The sequence below is a fragment of the Nelumbo nucifera genome, chromosome 1 (genome assembly GCF_055504915.1).
Source record: "Nelumbo nucifera cultivar China Antique chromosome 1, China Antique-T2T, whole genome shotgun sequence".
In the NCBI taxonomy this organism is placed as follows: Eukaryota; Viridiplantae; Streptophyta; class Magnoliopsida; order Proteales; family Nelumbonaceae; genus Nelumbo; species Nelumbo nucifera.
In genome coordinates, this window is record NC_142649.1 from 177,765,908 (window position 1) to 177,788,456 (window position 22,549).

The 22,549-nt window shown below is 32.9% G+C and overlaps 1 protein-coding gene across 2 annotated transcripts; it reads right to left on the minus strand.

Moving 5' to 3' along the window:
* Positions 1–397: 397 nt before the first annotated feature.
* LOC104600381 (GHMP kinase family protein) lies at positions 398–14,108 on the minus strand. 2 transcript variants are annotated; one of them, XM_010263289.3, is made up of 11 exons: positions 13,967–14,108; positions 13,548–13,727; positions 13,256–13,406; positions 11,459–11,556; positions 10,942–11,054; positions 10,788–10,840; positions 7,717–8,103; positions 6,023–6,127; positions 4,776–5,003; positions 2,500–2,622; positions 398–896 (listed from the first exon to the last, which is right to left on the minus strand). In XM_010263289.3, the coding sequence occupies exons 2-11, from the start codon at positions 13,553–13,555 to the stop codon at positions 630–632; spliced, it is 1,533 nt and encodes a 510-aa protein (XP_010261591.1). In that variant the 5' UTR covers positions 13,556–13,727; positions 13,967–14,108; the 3' UTR covers positions 398–629. The 2 variants fall into 2 exon arrangements, with proteins under 2 accessions (XP_010261591.1, XP_010261592.1); XM_010263290.3 differs by having other exon boundaries at positions 13,548–13,644; positions 13,967–14,090.
* Positions 14,109–22,549: the final 8,441 nt, after the last annotated feature.

Genomic DNA, 22,549 nt, shown 5'->3' on the forward strand with positions numbered 1-22,549 from the left:
CAAATGAACCAGTCGAGAATCGTTCTTTTCCATGAAACCCACTAATACTGAAATATAAACACGAATTTATTTCTTTTCCATGGGAGCAACCAAGTTACCCACCCCCACTTCCTGGAAAATGAACAAGGCCATAATAGGGAAAAGAGAGGTTCAATTTTCTAACTAATGGCATTTTCCGGTTGAGAGGGACATTGTTCAATAGATCCAGTGGCGTATTTCTTTTTTGATGATCCATAATCAGAAGTAGACAGTCATTAGCCAAAAACAACTGTTCAACTACTATACTGGTCCACTTAGCTTCTCCAATTACCCATTACAACTACACTGAACAAAAATTAAAAGAAATCTTGAGAGATTTATGAACAATAAAGAAGTATTAACTATGCTGAACAAGCTCTGAAAGTTCAACTAATAGATGTTGAATGGGAAGCACTTTCTATTGCACAATCTTTTATTGCAAAGGTTACAATATCAAAAATAGACTACCCTTTTATTGTTGGGTGTGAATTTTACATCCGCCAAGCATCACCATGTTTGGAATCTTTCTTCCTCCAGCAGATGTTCCCCAGTGATTCTTATCTTAAGCTCAAGAATTAATTATCTAATACAGACATGGAGGCAAAACTGACCTATTCAATATGCACTGCTGATATGGCTGATGAGATTTCAGAAGCTTGTGGGTCTCCAATTTCTAGACAAACACCTTGAGGATCTTCTCTGACCAACAAGGCTAGGACACCAAGTGAACTCCATGCTTTGGTAACCTTGCTGCTGGACCCTCCAAGTGTGACAGCAAAAATTGCATCAAACCCACCTGCTCCAGGAACCCCGGCTAATAGGACTCCTTCCATGTTCATAGTTGCATCGAGAAGTTGGGTTTGTGATTCAGGTTCTATCTGTAAATATGGGGGTAGAAGAATATTGAATAGAGAGAAGAAATATATAAAAACAGGACATCCACACATTTATGTAAGTGTAACCTAAATTCGTTAGTGCATAAGAGAATTTTCTGTGTATACTCTATTTTTTTATCAATAACAGGAACGATTCATTAAGATAAGAGGTTAAAATACAAGGGAGGGGAGATAAACTATCTTAACTCCCCAAGGGAGCAGAAAAACATTCAAAAGAAAGAGAAAACAGTTGCAAGTGAACCCAGAACATAGAATCCCTATGCACCCTTGCCTAGCTAGTCCATTGGCGAAGGAGTTGGCACTTCTCTTTACCCAAATATATTTTATATCAATGTCCTTTGTTTCTGTGCATACTCTATTACCACCATTTTCTACACGTGCATGCTAACCAAATACAGACTAACCAACAACAACCCAAATGCGTGATAATGTCCACAATCAGATTTATGAGGTTTGAGGCACCTTGGTTTATATAGCCCTCCTCCAACCCCAAGATCCCCTAACCCTAGTGAAGACAGGATTCATTCTCAAGTCTCTGCTACGACAAGCCAAGACCTTAGTGACAAGATACTGGCACCTTCATCCCTCTGCATGTTTGGCAACTTTCTATTTCCTTCTACTTCCCAATCTTTGTGTTAAACAGTTAAGAGAAGATTGGACCATCCAGAAAAGTGCATATAAGACATCTGAAATTTATTTGAATGGAAAATTGACAATTTTATTTGGGATCAACCATGAGAAATTATCAAACAGCACATAGACAGATATAGTCTAAGAAGACAGTATAAAGTGAACACCTCTAGTAGGGAAGAAATGAAGAAAAAATTGTTGTCATAATTAATTAATTGTTGTTTCAAAACCAGGCCAGATTAGATGGTCAGACTGGGTGAATATATATATATATATATATAATAATTCCTTGATAGTTTGCTAAAACATTGGTTTGTGGGGTCAGACAGGCACAAAAACCAGACTGAACCAAACTTGTCCCTAATTTTGATTGGTTGTTCAGTCTGGTATTCAAAACATTGATTTGAATTCTTGTCAAATCATACAGTAATGCACGTTTTATGCAAGATCATGCATGCATGTAAACCCATTTTGAAAAATACTTGGAGGTTTCTGCTTATTTTCTCTATTCCTTGATTTCAAGGTTTTCAGAAATTTGAGCATATTTGCAGTATCAATTTTGCATTCTGCAGGCACCTGCCAACAGCAGCTTAATATTTGGAAAACCAAGACAAAAAAAAACCAAGGAATTCATGCATCAGGAAGGAGGATGGAAGAAACAATCCTCCTTGCTCATTACAAACAAATGGCAAACATATAATTATAGAAGATTAGATTCCCTCTAATTATGAGTCCAAGACTAAGATGACTAAGTTATTTTGGCATAATCAAGGAATGCAGTAGATCAGAGCAACAATCTTCAAAGAATCAATTTTTTGCCTGAAATCTTCTGGTTGAGAATCGTCATATATCCCATTAATTGTGCAGGCACATATGTGTATACCAAGATGCATTGAGAAGATATTCCTGTTTCTTACATTGACATGTATTTTCTTTCAAAGAGAAAAACACATACCGGGATACCTGCTGCCTCACCCATTTGACGCATTTGAAGCCTAATCTCAAGAATAGCATCTCTTGCTCCAATCAAAGCTTTAACAACTGCTTCTCCATATGGTTCGGTTGCTTGCTTCATCCACTGTTCAGAGAAATGGTTCATAAGATCTTATGAAGCATAACATAACAGATATTTTTTTATACCATAAAAAGGACATTTTCAGTCAAAGGAGAAAATGAAGCATCATCTCTCTCTTTAAACCAGAAATATGTGGAGCCAGCTTTAGAAGTGTAGGATTGACTAACCATGCAGAAAGGAAGCCTAGCCAAGAATCATCTGTTAACCAAGTCTGAGAGTCAACCTAGATGCACAAAATGAACAACCTTGACCAAAGCCTCCAACTGTTTCATTCACCAAATTATCACTGCAGCTATTCCATATTATCATGTTTTTACTTCTTAAATATCAATATTTTGTGAAGTTCCAGGTTTAAAAGAAAGATGTCATGAAAAAAAATAACATGGAATAGGCTGGAGGTCTGGGCAAACAAGGCCCATAGAAAATCTGTGTCCCTCTAGGTCCCCCCTGTATTTCAATTTTCATGTTAAAAGGATCAGAGATCATATTTGGTTGGTACTCTAGGGAAATTAGTCTTGCAAAAATCAACTTGAAATTTGGTGTCAACTTTGTGCTTGCACATCATAAATTTGGAAAGTATGAAAGTTTTGTGACAACTCATAAAAAGCTCCAATATATGATCAAGAGGTTAAAACCCATTCGATCATGTTAACTTTTGGCGTTTGTACTCTCTTGGTGTGACCCACCCAGGGGTGGGTCCTGATGAATGATGATGTAAATATGCAATTTGTGGATACTAGTGGAGGCCCCAGACTGTTTACTTTGATCCTAAGTCTAAAAAGTGTTTTAAAAGCAAGAAAAAAACACAAGGGGTTCCTAGAGCTTAAGATGAAAGGCACAGGGCCAGGCATTGCTTGAACAAGGTGAGGCTACTTTTTACACAACAGTTAATGAGAAACTTTATATATAAGAATATACAAACTTAAATTCTAAATATTTCAAAAAGCCTATTAGATCACTTGATTAAAGTATAAAATTATTAACATGAAACCGTGTATATGTTCAACAGTTCAAGTCCTACATAGGTTAAACTGTTTATACTCTAAACATCACAGGTCAGCCTGCAATATACTAAATTACCTATTCAGCATCAAACTAATGGTTAATTCATGTCATGTGTGGTGCATCCCCCAAAATGAGCCTCACTTGTGAGCCCAACAGTGGGTGCGAGTAGTCCATAATATAAAATACCATCATTTTCTGTTCTCTGATCCCCAATCCTAAAATAGAATGAAGTGCAGCCAAAAATAATAAAACCAACCCCCTTATATATATATAATTAAACTAGGAGAGGGACAAATACATTGAACATTTGATATGCATTGTTGAGTGTTTGAAGCACATCCAGAAAATCTAGATTTGTTTGCTTTCACTTTCACATCTATGAGTACACCCTAACTTATAATTATCACTATAGGCATATTTATGTGTCTAGTTTTGATTTTCAGACCTTGAATTTTGGTTCTAGGTTAGCAATTCTTTAGATGATGATAAATTGCATTATATTTGTAGTTCTTGTAGTGTTTTAAAAGCAAGAGACACAAGAAAATATTAAGTGCTATATAGCATCCAAGGTGCAAGATACAAGGTGAGATGCATGCCTGGGTGAAGCAAGACACAAATTTTTGAAAAATAAAAAGAAAACATTAATACAAAAAATATAACCTGAATTTTAAAAGAAATTAAATGTTTCAAAAATCTTATTAGTTCAATTCAAAATACATAAGCAAAATATATAAAAAAAATTCAAAATGAAAGTGAACAGATGTGGATTGTACCAAAGTGCTTCAAGCACTCAACAATTCCTTTTTTTGCAAATTAGATGAAAGTAGTAGGATGTACTCATCAGGAAAATCTAGATTCTGGTCAGTAGCATTGCCTTTAAACCCCCTTACATATATGGTTTTGTTTGGACTTGCCTCAAGGGGCCTTGAAGAGATATTGATGTAAGGGCCCCAACCTCAAAGGATTAAGAATATAAGACGCCTAACATCACACCACTGCTTTACTATAAGTAATGCAACTAGGAGATAGACAGATACGTTGAGCATTTGATATGCATTGTTGAGTGTTTGAAGCACATTGGGAAAATCTAGATATGTTTGCTTTCACTTTCCTTCTCCTGTATCTATGAGTACAATGATCTTATGAATTACCTGTTCACATCTGTGGCTGCTGCAATTATTGATGACACATTTGTATGCTTCCCACTGACTTTCTGCAAGCTTGCTCAACAATTTGAGTTGTCCTTCAAGTGCCGAATTTGCCTCTGCTAATCTTCTCCATGTGTATGAAGATTTCTGAGGATCAGATGCCTGCCACTTCTTCACAGCACCTACCATTGATGGTGTGGATGATCCTCCAGTTCCTGGCTCCCCAAGTAGCTGCAGAAAAACATCCCCATTCCTAAGCATCTTAAGATAGGTCTTGCCATGAACAAAGAAAGCTTCTTAACAAGCAAACTCTACTTTTGGGGGAAAAAACTGTCATATATTTTGATATTCTTTTCCCAAATAACTCCACAAGAGAACATTTAAGAATTGTCATATTGGAAACTTGCTGGAAGAAGGAAATACTCTAAGATCTGTTGCATGTATGGTAGATATCTTGCTAAAGCTAACCATTTGATGTCACCTACCAGGAAGATGTTTTAGATCAAACAGGATTTTTATATTTGTCTACAACACTATTAAATAATAAGACCTTTCCAGAAATACAATAAACTGGTTGGTTAGATCATCCAATCCAATCAACAAAAATACCTAAGGACAAGTGGCATTCTCCCAAACATGAATACATACATTGGCAAAGGTTATTATGTTAAGTTGTTACAGCCTTTGAAGACTGCAGCAACAATGGTTATTTTGACATGGAGAGATGACATGGCAGACCCAGACAATCTGAGTCAGGCACATGAATACTGTATCTTTCTATATTGGCGGGACCAATCACTTCCCCCTTAATTTCTTTCTTAATATCACAGGTTTGAAAAGGACAATTCTTTTCCAATAAGCAGTCTGGGAGATGGCTATTGTTGTAAACTCATCACACAAAGAGGGTATAAATAGCGAAAACAGCAAGGTCTGTTTAGACATTTGAAAGTAACTATTCTTCCAACAACCTTGTACAAGCTCCAGAATGGAGGAACTTTGACTTTCAACATAGGTAGAGAGAAGAACTAGACCAATACAAGGTGGGGTTGAGGGTTTAACCTATGGTAAGAGGAGAAAAAGACAATTCTGGAACTGCAAAGTTTTTTTTTTTAAGATAAGTTTACTGAGGCATACACTTCACTGACACACTTCATGATCATGCTCAGTCTTCATATTTGTGCCTCAAGGCACTGCTTCAAACACATTTAAATGAGTGATATGCAAATAATAGAAAGTATCAGTATACTCACAAGTGTCATCAAGGGTGGTAAGCAGAAATGAGTCTTTTCATGATCCCATTTCCCCTTTATAACATCAGTGATAACTTCCTTTAATGGATTTCCTTTCACTGCTTCCTGTAGGCAAATAAAAAAGAAGTAGCACAATTTCCAGTGTAAGTAAGAACAGATTGTTATCATTTATGCAGAAGTGAGCATTAAAAAAATCTCTATACCAACTGTTTCATCACATCTTCTTGACAAATAGAATAGAAGAATTCTTTTTCTGACAAAATGCAAACAAGCTACAGCAAAATGTCCATCTTGGTGGTGGCCAATAAACAAGAAACTTAAAGCATGAGATGCTGTGGAATTTTCCAGAGAATAGGACTAGCAGAATACTAAGATATTTGCAGCAAATAGTCAATCATAGAGGCTTAGATGGTATCTCTTTGCTAAATAAAAAAATAATCAAAACTAAATATCTCCTAATTTCAGCAGTTCAAAATGTCCCAATTTCCTAACATTTTCTCAACAATGGAGATTAAAGAAATCGTTTTCCCAGGAGGGGGGTTGCCATGGTGATTATTATGCAGGAAAGGTCACAACTTAATTCTTGGGAAAATTTTGCTCGAAGTTTTGGAAATAGTGCAAAACTTGCCAGTTTGAGGAAGTATCAAGGATAGTGAAAATTTTCTGTGGAATATCAGGAAATGTTAATACAGACATATTTAAGAAACAAAACACTACAAAAATAACAATAATATGACAGATAGAAAACTGCCAAATATTTGTGGAAACTGGTATTTTTGGTGTCAAAAACATAATTAAGTTCCTTGCTGTACATTGTCATATTGAATATATGAAACTTAACTGCTTAAGTGCTTAACACTGTTCATTAAAAAAAATCTCCTATTGTAACAGTGTCTAATAACAAACACTAGAAGCTATAAGATGGATAAAAGCAAATCAATACTTGGATTGATGCTTATTTTTGTAAATTTCTGCTTTTGCACTTTGTTATAAAAATAAAGAAAAGGCTACTGCCTCAAAAACCTTGGGGAACAGAACCAATAGCTATGACTAAGACAAACACAAATTATATAACTGTATATACTTAAAATTCTGTAAAGCCTTTCACAACTATATGGGATTGACTACATGAAACCTGTTTTTCCATTCAACTCTATCAAGATACCCTTCCCAGCCTTTGCATTAGAAATTCGTACAGATGGGCTACTAGAAGCATGCCAGAAAAGGTAGCACATGTGCAGAGGTAATTGTGTGATTGCAGAAGAAGTAACAAATGCTGATATATTCTTAAGTTAAGCATTGCATCCATATAGCATCTTGTTGGTTTTCTTTTTTTTATATTATTTTTTACCCATAAGAGAAACTTTATAAAAGAGAGCAATAAAAAATAAGAACATTCGTCCAGTCCTCCTTAGGAAAGGACAAGAATAAAGACTGCCTTGGACAAATCAAGGGTAGCCAACCAATACAACTGATACAAAATTCATATCAAGCTATTTCAGAAAAGATGATCCCCATACAGCTTTCTCTTCCAATGCAACAGATTTCTGATCCAAATATTGACCTCTAGATGATTATCAACATTCAACATATCATTCTTTTTCAGACAACCAAATAGGAGAAAAAATACTACAGCATACAGAGAGGGACACAGAGAAAGAGAGAGAGAGAGAGAGAGAGAGAGAGAGAGAGACCTGAGCAGAAGAAAGAACCCCTGGTGAAAACCGAACATAACGTTGACTGCCATAGACTGCAGCACTGACATCAAACCCACTTCCCACTTTGCCCTGAGCAATACAATGAGCACTTTGGGCTATCACATGCACCAAATCAAGATCTTTACTGTCTATCGTTTGTTGATTTACAGTTTTAGTTGAAAGTGGAAGGTCCACAACTCCAAGGTACTGAAGCAAAGCTGCAACCACTGCAGTTGTCATTGCAGCAGATGAGCCCAATCCAGTTTTTGCTACTTCAGGCTTGCACTTCGCCCCATCAGATCCCTCTGCATTGAAGGTTATTGACGAAAAGGGTGGAAGAGAAGCCAATGATTCAGGTGTCAAAGGCAGTTTGTATGCTTCAATCTAACAAGCAAAAGCACAACATATTTACAATCCAGTTTGCAAGTATGTAGTAAAAACAGGGTTGCAAAGATGCAGTACAAATAGGGATTTCATCAAAGCAATCAAATAACAGAAAGAAAATAAAGCCTTAAATTCTTAAAAATAGATAAAAATAATTTGCAAAACATATCCAATATGTGATTACTTATGACAAAAAGAATTAATTCCTCTTTTTCTGCTTCAAATAAACAACAGAAGAAACATCTAAGTTCCATATATCAGAAATATAGGCACTATATGTGGGACCATGATGTAGGACAAGCTCAATTCAAGTCCTTTGAATTTTTTTTTGATCAGCAAATAATTTTATTTTATTAACTGGTTATGTGTGAAAAGCATTACAATTTGATGACCAGGGTGTTACCCCAACAAACATATAAGCTAGGTAACAAAGAAGCCCAAAACAAGTGCTGCCTTGCTGTCCCTTGTTTAGCAAGGGAGTCAGCTAACCCTTTTGCACTCCTTCTAACCCACTTGAATTAAGCATTTAACTCTCTTGCAATCCTTTCAACTTCCATGTATACATCTCTTTTGAGAGTCCAAGGGATATGTTGATTACCTCTAGCCCATGGAATGATTACTTTTTGAATCCTTTGAAAAAAAATTTATAGCCGCTGATGACTGCAGTGGCTTCTTGAAGGAACAAGAAGAGAGAGAGAGAGAGTACCTCAAATCACTCACAAGGTACCTAGAAAATCACTAGGGTATGGGAATCACTCACCATAATTGGCATAAGCTCAAGAAAAATTAATAAACTTCACTGATCCTTGTGTAAAATATCCATGTATATTTTATAGACTCTAAACTCATAAGAATCGTAGTAGGACTCAAAACAAAACTGTAGACTCATAAAAAACCCTATGCAATGCTTCCCCATCCATCTTTGCACTGGCTCAAGACAGAGATGCCAGAATTTGTGACTATTATAAGGTGAATGCAAATCAAATTATTTGGACCCCAAGCCTAAGAAGAAATGTGAATGACTGGGACCTTGACTCTTTGGTTTCTATGATGCATTCATTGGAGCAGATCAAACCACAGCACAGCCACTGGTAGAAGACAAGCTTTGGTGGCTGACTCAGGAGCAATCTGTTCCCGCCCCCCTTGGATGATAAAGGTTTCCCCAAAGACTATATTCTATGTGCTGAGAAGGAAAAGTATGGTCATTGTCAATCAATGCTCCCTTTATGGGATGGCTGAGGAAAGCATCAAGCACACCCTAGTAAACTAAAGCTTTTTTGTTTTTTTTTTTTTTTGTTTTTGTTTTTATCAATAACTGCATCATTTCAATTCATTAGCTTTCCATCAATTACAAGAGTGCCCAGAATCCTAGTAAACTACAGCTTCTCTTCTGGTTTACAGCCCCATGCTTTGCAACTGTTTGGAATGAGTTGGATTACCTCCCCAACTTGGGATAGTATTCTGTGGGTTGATAATTTTGCTATGTAATGCCCTTATATTTTCTTGATCTTTTTTGTAATCAGCTCAGGAAGCCTCTCCCTCAACAGCCTCAAAAAATCCTAGTAGGACTTGAACTGAATTGTCATTATCATATTTCAATTCAAGTCTCAATAGCTCTTATTCTACTTATGTAAATGACTCAAGCATTAAACATAAACACACTATAACTGGACAAACCAGACCCTATCATTGGACCCCACAGAAAAGTGTAAATGACAAAAATACCCCTACTGTTCAAAAATACAGAAACGCGTAAAATTTCACAAAATTCCAATTCTGACTCTTCAGCTTCTGCATCAGACCAACTCCTTTGGTACAAACTGATAGGACTGGAATTACTGATAAAAAAAAAACTGATAGGACTAATGACCCAAGTAACTGCCATGCAGACCTGTATGTATGCTTGTATTAAGTTAAAAAGCAATTCACTTTTTATTTCATTTTTTTATTTTTTTTATTTGTTTTAAAGAAATATAAAGTAGACTTGGATTAAATCTGAATCTGATCCAGGTCTGCATGATCTGAACCTATGCAGATATCCCTATATCTGATTGGATTCGAATTTCAATTTTCACTAATCAGATTGGATTCGGATGTGGCTGGATCCAATTTGAATCTAACCCGACTACAGCTGTAGACCCAAGTATAAGTCTAGGAAGAATGAACCAATGATGGGATAGGAAAAGTGTAAAGATGATTTTAGGACTATAGCTATACACCCTAATTACAATAGCTGTACACATGACCATTTTAGATGGATTTAAAGGTAAAGGTACAACACTAGTTCATTCTTCCTAGAATGAACACAAAGGTATGACCTTCATGTTAGTAAGATGATATTTTAACTGATTAAGCTAACAAGCCTTTGAAGTATTTTATTTCTTTCAGAATTTAGATTTACATATTCTTCTATATAGAATTTTCATTTGTTTTCCCATTTTTTATGTTGTTACTGATTAGAACTTCATTTGTTTTCCTATTCAAAAGTGGAACCTCACTTCATTCAGGCACACACCTTTCCTGGTGCTTTAGTTGCACCTCTTGGTTTTAAAACATTGTTAAGCAAACCTTTTTATTTTATTGTGGTCATTTATTGTAAACAATTTTATAACCAAACCATTGTCATACACCTATGAAGAGAAGAAAATACCAAGTTGATACATGCAATAAAAAGGGTAGCTTACCTGGTTACGGTATGAATAGAAATCATTACAGCCAAGAATTGTAATGTCAAGACCTGCATTGCCACTCTAACTGAGACATCATGTTCTTCAAGTCACATTCAATTTTTTTTTTTTCCGTTGTAGGATTGACTAATGAATAATGCACAAATGTTACCTTGCAAAAGTAGCTTGTGTAGCAAATCTTTCTTATTCTTGTCAACTAATATTGCATTTGCAGTGGCTACACTGTATTGTACAGCTTGTTCCACAAAAGGGTTGCTCGAGTCCCTGAAATCTTAAGGTAATAGTAGCTTTATTCTCAAGAATGTATTATTATTTCCCATTTCTATAACAACTAAAATGTTTCCTCATACCATTGCTAAGGTAAAACAAACAATCAAAACCTCAATGCCATTGCTTGCATCTCGGATTTGTTTAGTGATCCTATAATTTATTCCAGGCTATATATACATGCACTATTACATACATAGGTGCACATGTATACATGTAGATGGACTTGTATGTTAGTAGAAAAACAGTAAGAGATATTTTTAATTAAATGGGTAGCCATTAACATCTTTATTAATTAGCAAGAAAAAGAAAGTACATAGTCCCCAGCACCACTTTCTAGTTTTGCATATGCAAAAAACATGTTGTTCCAATATATATAGGAGAACCTGATGGGAACTTGCCTTGAGGAGACATGCTGGAGAGTTAAATGTTTCAGTGACATTTTGTATGCAATTTCCCTAGACAGTTGAGGAGATGTTAATTTCACGTCTGTCCAAGCCTGAAAGATGTCCAAAAAAATCATGAAAGCTATAATACTGTGGTAACCTCTATCCTTAACAAGGTTGCAACATCTTGATAATTATCTTTTTAGAGAATCAAAATAAGCCTAACAAACCTAGTTCTGATTAATTAGCTCATCAACCTTCATTAGCAAACAAAAAGAAATGTAAAGAGAAAGCATAAATAGTTTTATTACATCCATAGCAATAATGAAAGAAAGGTTAAAGATCCCTAAATCATTTTCTTAATTTCTTAGGGCAGGTTAATAGCCAATAAAATGTTGTATGTTACATGTCAAAGTGTATTAGTGTTAGAACTACCGGGAAATTAGCAACAAACAAAGTAGTAGAGCAATTGAGGAGTCATGGGTAATGGTTTAGAAATGTTGACATATTCCCACAGCATATTTCTATTTCTATAGGTACCAACACTAAATATTAATGGAACTGACATACTCCCCATTGAAAACTATTGACATAATGGAGGAGTATAGATGACGGTACTATAACTGTATAACATGATGGGCTAACAATACTTCAACAGTATTGCAGATACATGGAACAATAGTATTATTGACTGCCTAATGGAGATGATGGCCACATTGAGAAAGCTCAAATGTTTTTGGTTGTGATCTTAAATCTAAGCTTTTGTTTGTGTGATAGATTATTTGGTTGATCTATTAGAATCATTTGCATAGTCTATAGATTTTAATTTTACTTGAACATGCTCTGTTATGTAATTTTAACTCTTAAAATTTATAAACAACTTTGTAGTATATTATTTTGTTTATTAATCTTAGTTTCCTGGTTGTGTTTGATGGTTTAGAAATAAGATAATATATTAAAGGGGTGCATATATGTTTTTTTATCATTAAATTGTATATTTCTGCATATTTCATAATGTTTTCACCATGTCTATAAGTTCTACAATTTCCATATGACATTTCGAACATATTTCCTATATTTGGATTACCAATATTTCCATCAAATTAGACATTTTAATATAATATTTTAATCACTAGTACACATCTAGTATCAACCAAAGAGGTAGTTGTTAAAATCCAATAGTACAAATTCTGACTAGGGTGAAAATTGCATGATACACATAAAAAAACATGAAGTGGGATTATATTTAGGAGAGGCACTAGAACTCTAAGATGAAACTGGCCTATTTTGATCTCAATGGAAAAAAAAAAGACTCCAACTTCCCCACAACTTGTTTATTTTCTCAGAAATCACTGCTCAGTGATCAGTGGGTTAGTGGTTAGCATGATGAAGACAGGATTCTTGCTCCATTAGAAATAATTATTATATGGATTGAGATAAAGCGAATTTGTTTTTTACTCCTAAGCCAAGTCTCCCATTAATTTGTCACCTTATAAACCATGAATTTCATAATATGTGGCTCCCATTTCACGAAATGACATGAAAATCCAAGCATATCCTCGATCTTAGGTTAGGAATCAAATTCACCTAATAAGTACAAAATCTAACTTCATACAGGAAATTCAAATGAATTTCTAAGATAGCCATATTACTAACAACCTCTAAGCTGATATCTAAGTTTTGCCTTACCTTCCCCACCCAAAAAGAGAAAGAGTCCATGATTTCAGGAACCCATGAAACAGAAAAAAGAGAAACATTTTCTAAAAATAATCAAATATAAAGACATTAAAAAAAAAGAAAAAGAACACGCACCCAGGCCCAGCTTTCTGGCTCGACATCTTCGTAAATTGGCTTCACAATAGCATAGAAACGAGCATTTGTGCTAAGGACGAGTCCAGCATTTGGCCTCTCCAGAATTAGGTAACCCCCAGTCATCAAAACCTTCCCAGGAGCGGATGCAACTCTATAACAATATCAACATCAATAACAATAAAAATTAGCCATTCAGATACAACTATCATGGTTTGAACATATTTCTGGAAAAAAAACAAGCAACCAAATACAGAAACTACAGAAATTTTGTCAACTTAGAAGACTAACTTACACAGCCATTTCTCTTTACTTCTCGATTCCGATTGTGGACTTAAATCCTTACCAATCTGTAGCTGGCCTTTTGTCTCTTACCTACGGACCAATTCAACCTGGAGGAGTCTAACCAGCTCAGCGATTCCAAATAAGAAAAATTCCAGGTGGAGCAGATTACTGATGACACTCTGAGGTAGCTCTTAAAAACAAAAAAGAAAAACAACTAGACAAATTAAAAAACAATTATTTTCACCGGGAACTTATGCGAATCGGGAAACTGAGACAGATTCTATGACTGTAATCAAAGAAAAAAAAAAGAAAAACGAAAGCTTTTCTAAATGCTACAGATTGATCCTCGATTAAAAAATTATGCCTGATCATTTCAATCGAGTTAGGGTTCACGAGAGGAGAAATAAAGAGCGATGTGAGCTACTTTACCAGCAGGCAAGGAAGAAAGGGAAACTGAGAGAGAGGAAGATCCAGCAAATGGATCCCGCTGACAGGAGGAATGAGGAAGTTGTTGGCGCCTATTTTCTTTGGATCCGCTGCTGACCTTGACAAACCGAAAAGGACCGTTGAGTCCATGGCTTCAACTTGCTGTACCAATTTGACTCTTGCTCCGTTTCAACTTCCAACTTCCAAAGTTTCCACATCGAAGATATCAATCAAGAAACGCCCGATCAACGTGGGCTATGGGTATAAAAATAAATAAATAAAAATAAAAAAACGTGGGCTATGGATATCTGGTAGATTCCAATCTGACGCTAAATCTTCCCCATTGTGGGGACCAGTTATTTGGGCCTAGGCTAAGATGTTGGACCCATTGATACCGTTCCACTTTGGGCTCATACATAAAGGTTCTAGTTTTCTTATAATTTTTATATAAATAAATTAATTACAGTTTATCTGTCAATCTTATTAAGGTTATATTATCAAAAAATTAATTTTAAATTATTATTTATATAAATAATATAATTGGGTCAATTGAGATGGGATGTATGTTTTGTCTGGATTAAATAATCAGTTCAAAACAGATAGAGGCTGCCAACCAAACCCAAGAGAGCTGAGAATCCAGATTCCACTCCCTCTTCCCGGTCAGCTGGTTCGTGTCCTCAAGAAGCTTGAGAGCATGATTTAAAATACAGTGAAGCAACGTTTTAAAAAACGATCTAGAAATGGAACTGTTCTGACCATTAGTTTTTAGGTCAATGGTCTGATCATCGAGTTTGAATGGATGACCCGTTCTGATAAATAAATTAAAAAATAAAGAATAATTAAAAATAAAAAACGGTCAAAATCGTTGAACGGATCAATAGTTCGACTGTCCAAATCAACAATTTGTTAATTTTTTCAATGATTTTTGACCAAAATCGGATTTTAGGTAAAACAAAACCGATTACCTAAATAGTTCCCGATCCTAACGGTCCAGCCGTCTGAATCAAGGGCGATTCAAAAACCTGACTTTGAAGGATTAGCCAAATTGCCTTCAAAAACCTTTACATTGCATTTCGTTTGAGCCATATGCACCAGCAAAAGGTTATAAAGATTGAGTTGAGTAATTATTAACAAATAACCAAGTTAAAAAAAAAAGAACAATTTGTCATTGACGACAACTGATCAAGCCTCAGGCTTAGAGGTGAAGCGAACCAAACAGGCCTAGAGATTCGAGACAAAACAACAGATCTGGCTTGATTAAAGAAATGTATAATTATTCTTTCATGTCTTGTTTGGTTCAACTGCTATTTGAAATCAATTATTTTTGCAAGTATTGTTTAAAATATGTCAATTGGACGTAGATTAATTCTTTTTCATCATCATCTAAACTTAACCTTAGTCCAAAATTACATGGGGTTGTCGCTTTCTGTCCGTGCCATTTCCATGTTAGATCACATGCACTTAAATCATTTCTTATTATTTTTATTCATGTTCTTTTTGGTTTGTCCTTGACTCTTTTGCCTTTTTCAACTTGTAATATATTATTTTTTCTTAGGAAATTTCAATATATTATTTTTTTATTCAAGATAATAATTATTAACAATACAAATGCCACCAAATCAATGGTTAGAAGTAATAGAAAAAGAATAATTTTCTAAAAGTTGATATTTTTAATATATTGGATTGTATCATGGTTTTTAAAACTGAATTGGACAAAAAATTGGTCAGGGGTCCTGTTATCGGGTCGAATAGTCTGATCGTTCGAACCGTATGGATGGCCCGTTTTGACGAAAGTTAGGCTAAAATAAAACCAATCATCTAATCGATTCTCAATTTTTCCAGTCCGACCATCTGGTCCAATCCGGTGTTAAAAACCATGGGTTGTATATTTCTAAAAATCGAATATTCCTTCTAATTTCTCGCAGGCTAAATTAGAGTTTGAAGAGATGAGACTCTCATATTCCAAATGTGATTAATATTTAATACACCCATATTGTTCTCAACTATTAGGCCTATTTTCCAAGTTAAACCAAACAGCAAGAAGATTGGAAAAATGATATTTTGCCATTTCTAAGAAAAATTCTTCAATTTGTTTTGTTTTATGAGCAATAAAATGCTGGTTAGAGTAAAATCATGAGTCCTAACAATGACAAGCAGCGGATGTCGTAAGGTATTTGAAAATGAGGCTGACTTTTGATGTGTTGCTCATGTTTTTGGCCGCCTGTGACTTTTAGAGCCATTGTCCTCTTACCTCTGAATATCTAATTCCTTTTCTTTCTTTCTCTCTCCCTCTATCATTCCGTAAATTTTCAAGGCCTGGTTTGGGATTTTGTGTTTAGGCCCGACATGGGCCTAAGCTTGCATCAGGCCTGGATTCTCGGTTTGGTTCAGGTTTGGGTTATATTCGGCTATAGCTAATGAGATTTCGGTTCTCCTTAATGAAGATATCCATGTTTTTTTATACTCAGTGTTTCTCTATAAAAAGTTGCAGGCGTGGTGATTCAAACTCAGATCATCAAAGTGTGCCCAAAACCTGCACCTTAAATGCAATTCTAAGTTACTAATCCATGTTTGTCCTTGCGATAACAAATAAAATAAAATAGATTTTATTAACTTCTGTCTCTATATGCGACTTTTTCAATCTCTACTACCCAAAAAAAGACTTTAACTAAATTTTCAAAAGAATAATATTCAAAAACAGTATTTTATAAACTAATACAATAAATAATCTATCAAATCCATGTTTATATAAAAAGATGATTTTTAATATCAAGAAAATTATACAAATAAAATATTAAGAATAAGACAACTATTTTAATACTTAAAATTTATAAATTTGTAAATGATATGAATATTAAAATTATTATATATTTTTACAAATTATTAATTAATATTTTAATTTATATTAATAAGTAATAACAACAAATTTATTATTTATAAAAAAGAAAAATATCATTTATAAAATATTTAAGACTATAACATTAAATTGAATTTATCAAATCCATTAATCTACATTTATTTCAAAAAATTATTTTTCATATTAGAAAAATAATATAAATAAAATATTAATAAAGGAATGATTGTTTTAGTAATTAAAAATTATGAATTTTTATATGATATATATTATAAATTTTAATAAATTTGATATACTTTAAGTTAAGATTATATTTTTATAAATTATTAATTAATATTTTAATTGTATTTGAGAGTTTAATATTTAGTTGACTTTTTGTTAATGTTAAAAAATTAAAAAATAAGTTATATAATAATTAAAATATAATAGGTGCATATGTTTAGTGCCTTGGACTCTTGATTGATGCATTGTAAATAAAATTATATGATATCTATGCATCCTGATGTATTAATTATAATATATTTCTTCATATATATCACTAAAATATACATTTCCTATGTATTTATATACTATTTTGATATTAAATTTGATGATATTATTATATTTATGGAATTTATATGTATTTTCTTAGCGTATTCATGCATTTTCATATTTTTTTGTCTGTATCCATGCATTTCTGATGCTGCGCAATCTGGTTGCTCCTAGCTGGAGGTGATTCGGCTTCTAGTGAACGACAGACATAGAGGATCTGCACAGAAAGAATCAGAGAACCCGGGGGGTGCTTACCTGACGAGGTCGCTCCGATGCTTAAGTCAGTATGTGCGAGCTGAGAGTAATTAAAGAGCAAGAGAGCTAGTAAGCAATAATTGCGTGCGTAGCTTGGGCCCCTGGAGGGAGGCCTTTATATAATGGAGTCCAAAGCATATCCGTATCTATATCTGAGTTGTTTGATGCGGTACCCGATACCGATACTTTAGTCCTTGCTTATCTCTCTTATTGTAAGATTAAAAAAAAAAAATCAACAGAGGAGGTTTCCAATCAGAAAGATAAAATAGAGAATAACTCTGAAATTTGGCCATTAGAAGATAAAATCACATCCATCAGAGAGAACTCCCAACTCTTGTAGAGCTTCCTACACCGCCATTTCCAAGAGTGCCAAAGAACAATAGTGCAGCGAAGTAGGATGTAATTATTGTAAGATAACTTCTCCCTGATCTCTCTCGTTGTATTTAGTTATTATACTCTATATTCTCTTTATGTTTTTAGAACCGAACAAATATTATATTGTTAATCAAACTTAGTGTATTAAGAAAGTCCTTGTTCTTATCATTTCCTAGTTCCTACCATAAAATCAGGTGCCAGTGCTGGTTTGGAAGATTTCTCTCTTTATTTTTCATGCTTGGGAGAGTACAATTAATTTTATTTTTTTTAGGCTCAGTTTGGAAATTGTACTACAAATCCTTGTATTTTGTATGTATTTGTATTTGTACTCTTTCCAAACTAAGCCTTAAGTAACATGTTCCTGTCTTCTTGCACGATACACCAATTATTTGTAAATGGATACCTGAAAGCCAGCTGATGGAATACTCTAAAAAAATCCTTAAAACTTAAGCGGAGGATATTTGATGTCATTCTATATATGTACACCTGCTTCTATATAAGTGGATGTTTGTAAATGACTACTATACACCAATTGTTTGTAAATGGCTACTTGGAAAGAGGGGAGGTGATTGATCCTCTCACAGTCTCACTACGATGCTTATATAGACATACTCGTCCTCTCAGTTCTCACACATGTGGTTAATTATTTTTAAATTAAAGGAAAATTGTCTAAAACTCACCATGAGTTTTCAACCTTTCCCTTAAACTCACCACAACTTTTTCAAAATGTCTAAAATTCAATGTCAGGAAGTTTTTATTTTCCAAAACTCACCTTCTGTTAGTGCACTGTTAATGCTTCTTAACAGAGGTGTCTATGTCAGCATAAATAACAAATTTCATGACCAAATTACCCATGAATGGCAAGTTAGAGGAAAAATGGTCTTTTCAGTTTTCAATTTTCTTATTTTTTCTGTTTTTTTTGTGTTTTGTTATAATTTTCAATATTTTTTATAATTTTTGTTTTTTTACATTTTCTATTTTCTATATTCTATAAATTTTTCTGTATTTTTTGTTATTTATTTGTAATTTTTGCATTTTTATATAATTTTTGGTGTTTTTCTACAATTTTTATTATTTTTCAATTTCTATAGTTTCTATAATTTGAAAATAATTTTTTATTTTGTTTGTAATTTCTATAATTTTTTATATTTTTTATAATTTCTATGTTTCTATTTATTTTATATTTGAAAATATTTTTTGAACTTTTTCCTTTTTTTCATGTCTAAATATTAAAATGGTAATATATTAACACTTGTTAGTCTCTTTAACGTCAAGTTAGTGGCATGGTGAGTTTTAGACATTTTGAAAAGTTGTGGTGAGTTTAAGAGAAATGTTGAAAACTCATGGTGAGTTTTAGACAATTTCCCTAAATTAAATCATCAAAAATCCCAAATCCATACTTACATATTACAACTAGTGGGGACTTGTGCATTGCACAAGATTTGTTAAAGAAAGCTAAACAATAAAACACATAAGAGTATACAATTGTTTTATATTTCTAACTTTTTAAAAAATGATTAATTATTTATATTTTTTAATACTTTTAATAACTTTTTACAATACAAAAATAAAAATAATCTATTTCAGTTAAGCAAGTTCATCGAACGGATGAAACCAACCAACCCGACCAACTCGACCTGAATTGCTCAGTTTCTAATATTTCCAGTTGAAATTGGGATCAGTTTTGCTGTAGCCATTTGTAAATTGACCAAAATCGAATGACCCAATCATAGATATATATTAATATTTTTATATTTTAAATATAATTTTTAATACAGGAAAGTGGGGAAATTCTCATATTTCTTAGTCTCAAATATTTTATATTATAAATTTAATTTTAATAATATTAATGTAATTTTTAAAATTTAAAATTAAGTTTTCAATATAATCTTTTAAACCAATTGAGCAAACCGAAAATCAACCCAAACCAATACAACCCGATTTAGTTGGTTTTCACTAATGGTCAGTAGATTTAGGGTAACCAGCACCCCAACCTAATCATGTCAATTTGGTTGGCCAAATAGCCTACAACCAAACTAAACCAGGCCGTGATCAGCACTCCTAATTTCATCTAAATTAATATTTTAATATCTAATAAATAAATGTAGTTTAATATCCAATAATTATTAAAAATTTATAGCAAAAATGCACAATAATTGAAAATATATTGATAATAAAAATAAAATAATTACAATAATCACAAAAATACTAAAAATACTAAAAAAATATATTAAGCCAGTCAATAAATATTGTAATCTCAAATAATAGTTTAATCTCTAATAAATGTCAATGAATAAAGTACAACAAAAATACAAAAAATACAATAAGTATAATAAATTTAATTTAAAAAGTTAAATAACAGTAGTTTAATATCCAATAACTATTAAAAACTTTTTTTTTTAAATAACAAAACAAATATAGACTTAACTATAAATAATTTCTGAAAATACAATAAATATTAATTTTAGTATATTAAATATATAATAAATATAGATTAAGATTTTAAAATCATTATTAATGAATATTATTTTTGAAAATTATTTTTCTATAAATATTAATTGATATAAGTGAAATTGGTTATTGAAAATATTATTTAGTTATTTAAATGTATCCTTATTTAAATTTTATAATTCTAATTATTAATTGAATTTAATAATCTATAAGATTATAATTTATTCTATTATTACATAATTTCATTATTAATTTTGTAAAAATTTAAATTATTATTAAATTAAATATTATGTTATGATCTTTTTATTTTAAAATTTTTAATTTATTGCATAATTTCATTACTTTAACTATTTAAAATATAGTTATGTTAAATATTTCATTATTTAAAATATTTAGTTATTAATATTTTAATAGTGTATAAAATATTTAAAAATACTCATTATTTGAGTTTAAGATGTTAAGTTATTGAAATATTTAAATAATATTTTATTTTTTAATGTTAAATTTCTGTTATTTGAATAACATTTAATTTGAATAATCTGAAAAATCATAATTTATATTGTTAGTACATAATCTCGTGATGAATTTTGTAAAAATATAAAACCATTAATAATATGAATATTATTAAATCTGTTTTAATTATTTTTTGTGATTTTAATAAATATTTTAAAGTTTATACTACTATTACATAATTTCATTATTAATTTTGTAAAAATATTAAATTATTATTAAATTGAATATTATGTTATGATTTTTTTATTTTATTTCATAATTTCGTTATTTAACTGTTTAAAGTATAGTTATTTTAAATATTTCGTTATTTAAATATTTAAATAATATATAAAATATTTAAAAATACTCATTATTTGAATTTAAGATATTTAGTTTTTGAATTATTGAAATAATATTTTATTTTTTAATGTTAAATTTATATTATTTGAATAATCTGAAAAATCATAATATATATTGTTAGTACATAATTCCGTGATGAATTTTGTAAAAGTATAAAACTATTAATAATATGAATATTATTAAATCTATTATAATTATTTTTGTGTTTTTAATAATTAGGGAAAATTCCCGATAGGTACCCTGTACTTTAGGTCGAGTGCCAATTTAGTAACCGAACTTTAAAACGTGACAATCTAGTACCCAAACTTTCATTTTGCAACGATTTAATACCCGGTGTTAACTCACCATCAGCTAAGACCATAATGTGAGATCAGGTGCAGTTTAAATAATTTCATAATACAAAAAATAACCTTAGTGATAATATTTGGACCATTTTACCCTTCTCCTTTCTTCTTACCCTATTCGCCTTCCTCTTCACTGAACAGAGAAGGGGGTGCAGAACGATCCCCTGTAGGTCGCTTCGCAGCTCCATTACTAACTCTAAACTTATCTAAGAACTAAGTCGACAAACTACCAAACCGAAGGAAACCCTTGATCTTCCGCCGACTACTTCGCATCTTCATCTGTAATTGATGAATCAATTTTTTGTGCTAAGTACCTCGTCATTTGGTCTGCTTCCAAGTGGCCGATGACTCAGAGGCCGAAGTGAACTTTTGTTGGATGAGGACTTGGATGCCGAGCTGACCAGGCCGAGCTGGGGGCAGATTAGGTGCCGAGTTAATTGGGTCAAGCTGGGCAGGTTAGGTGCCGAACTGACTCAGCCGAGCTAGGCAAGTTAGGTGACGAGCTTACCAGAGTGCCGAGCTGCCTATTATGTGTCGAGTTGACCAGAGGGTCGAGCTGCCTATTAGTTGCTGAGCTGACCAGAGTGCCGAGCTACCTATTAGTTGCCGAGCTGACCAAAGGGTCGAGCTACCTATTAGTTGCTGAGCTGACCAGAGGGCCGAGCTGCCTGGTGGCGAGCTAGATTGATCGTTGAGCTTCGTCGTTCTTTAGAGACCTACAAGGAATCAATGTCAGAGGACCCAGGGTGGCTAACCCGGTGAGGTCGCTCTGATGCTTAAGTCAATACTCTCATAGTAGACTACGAGCTAAAAATCACAAAGTATGAAAGCTATAATATGCTTACTTGCCCCCTATGCCATTGGGGTTGGTGCCTTTGTATAGGCATTGTTTGGCATGGGCTTCACGCACCGCATTCGAGATTT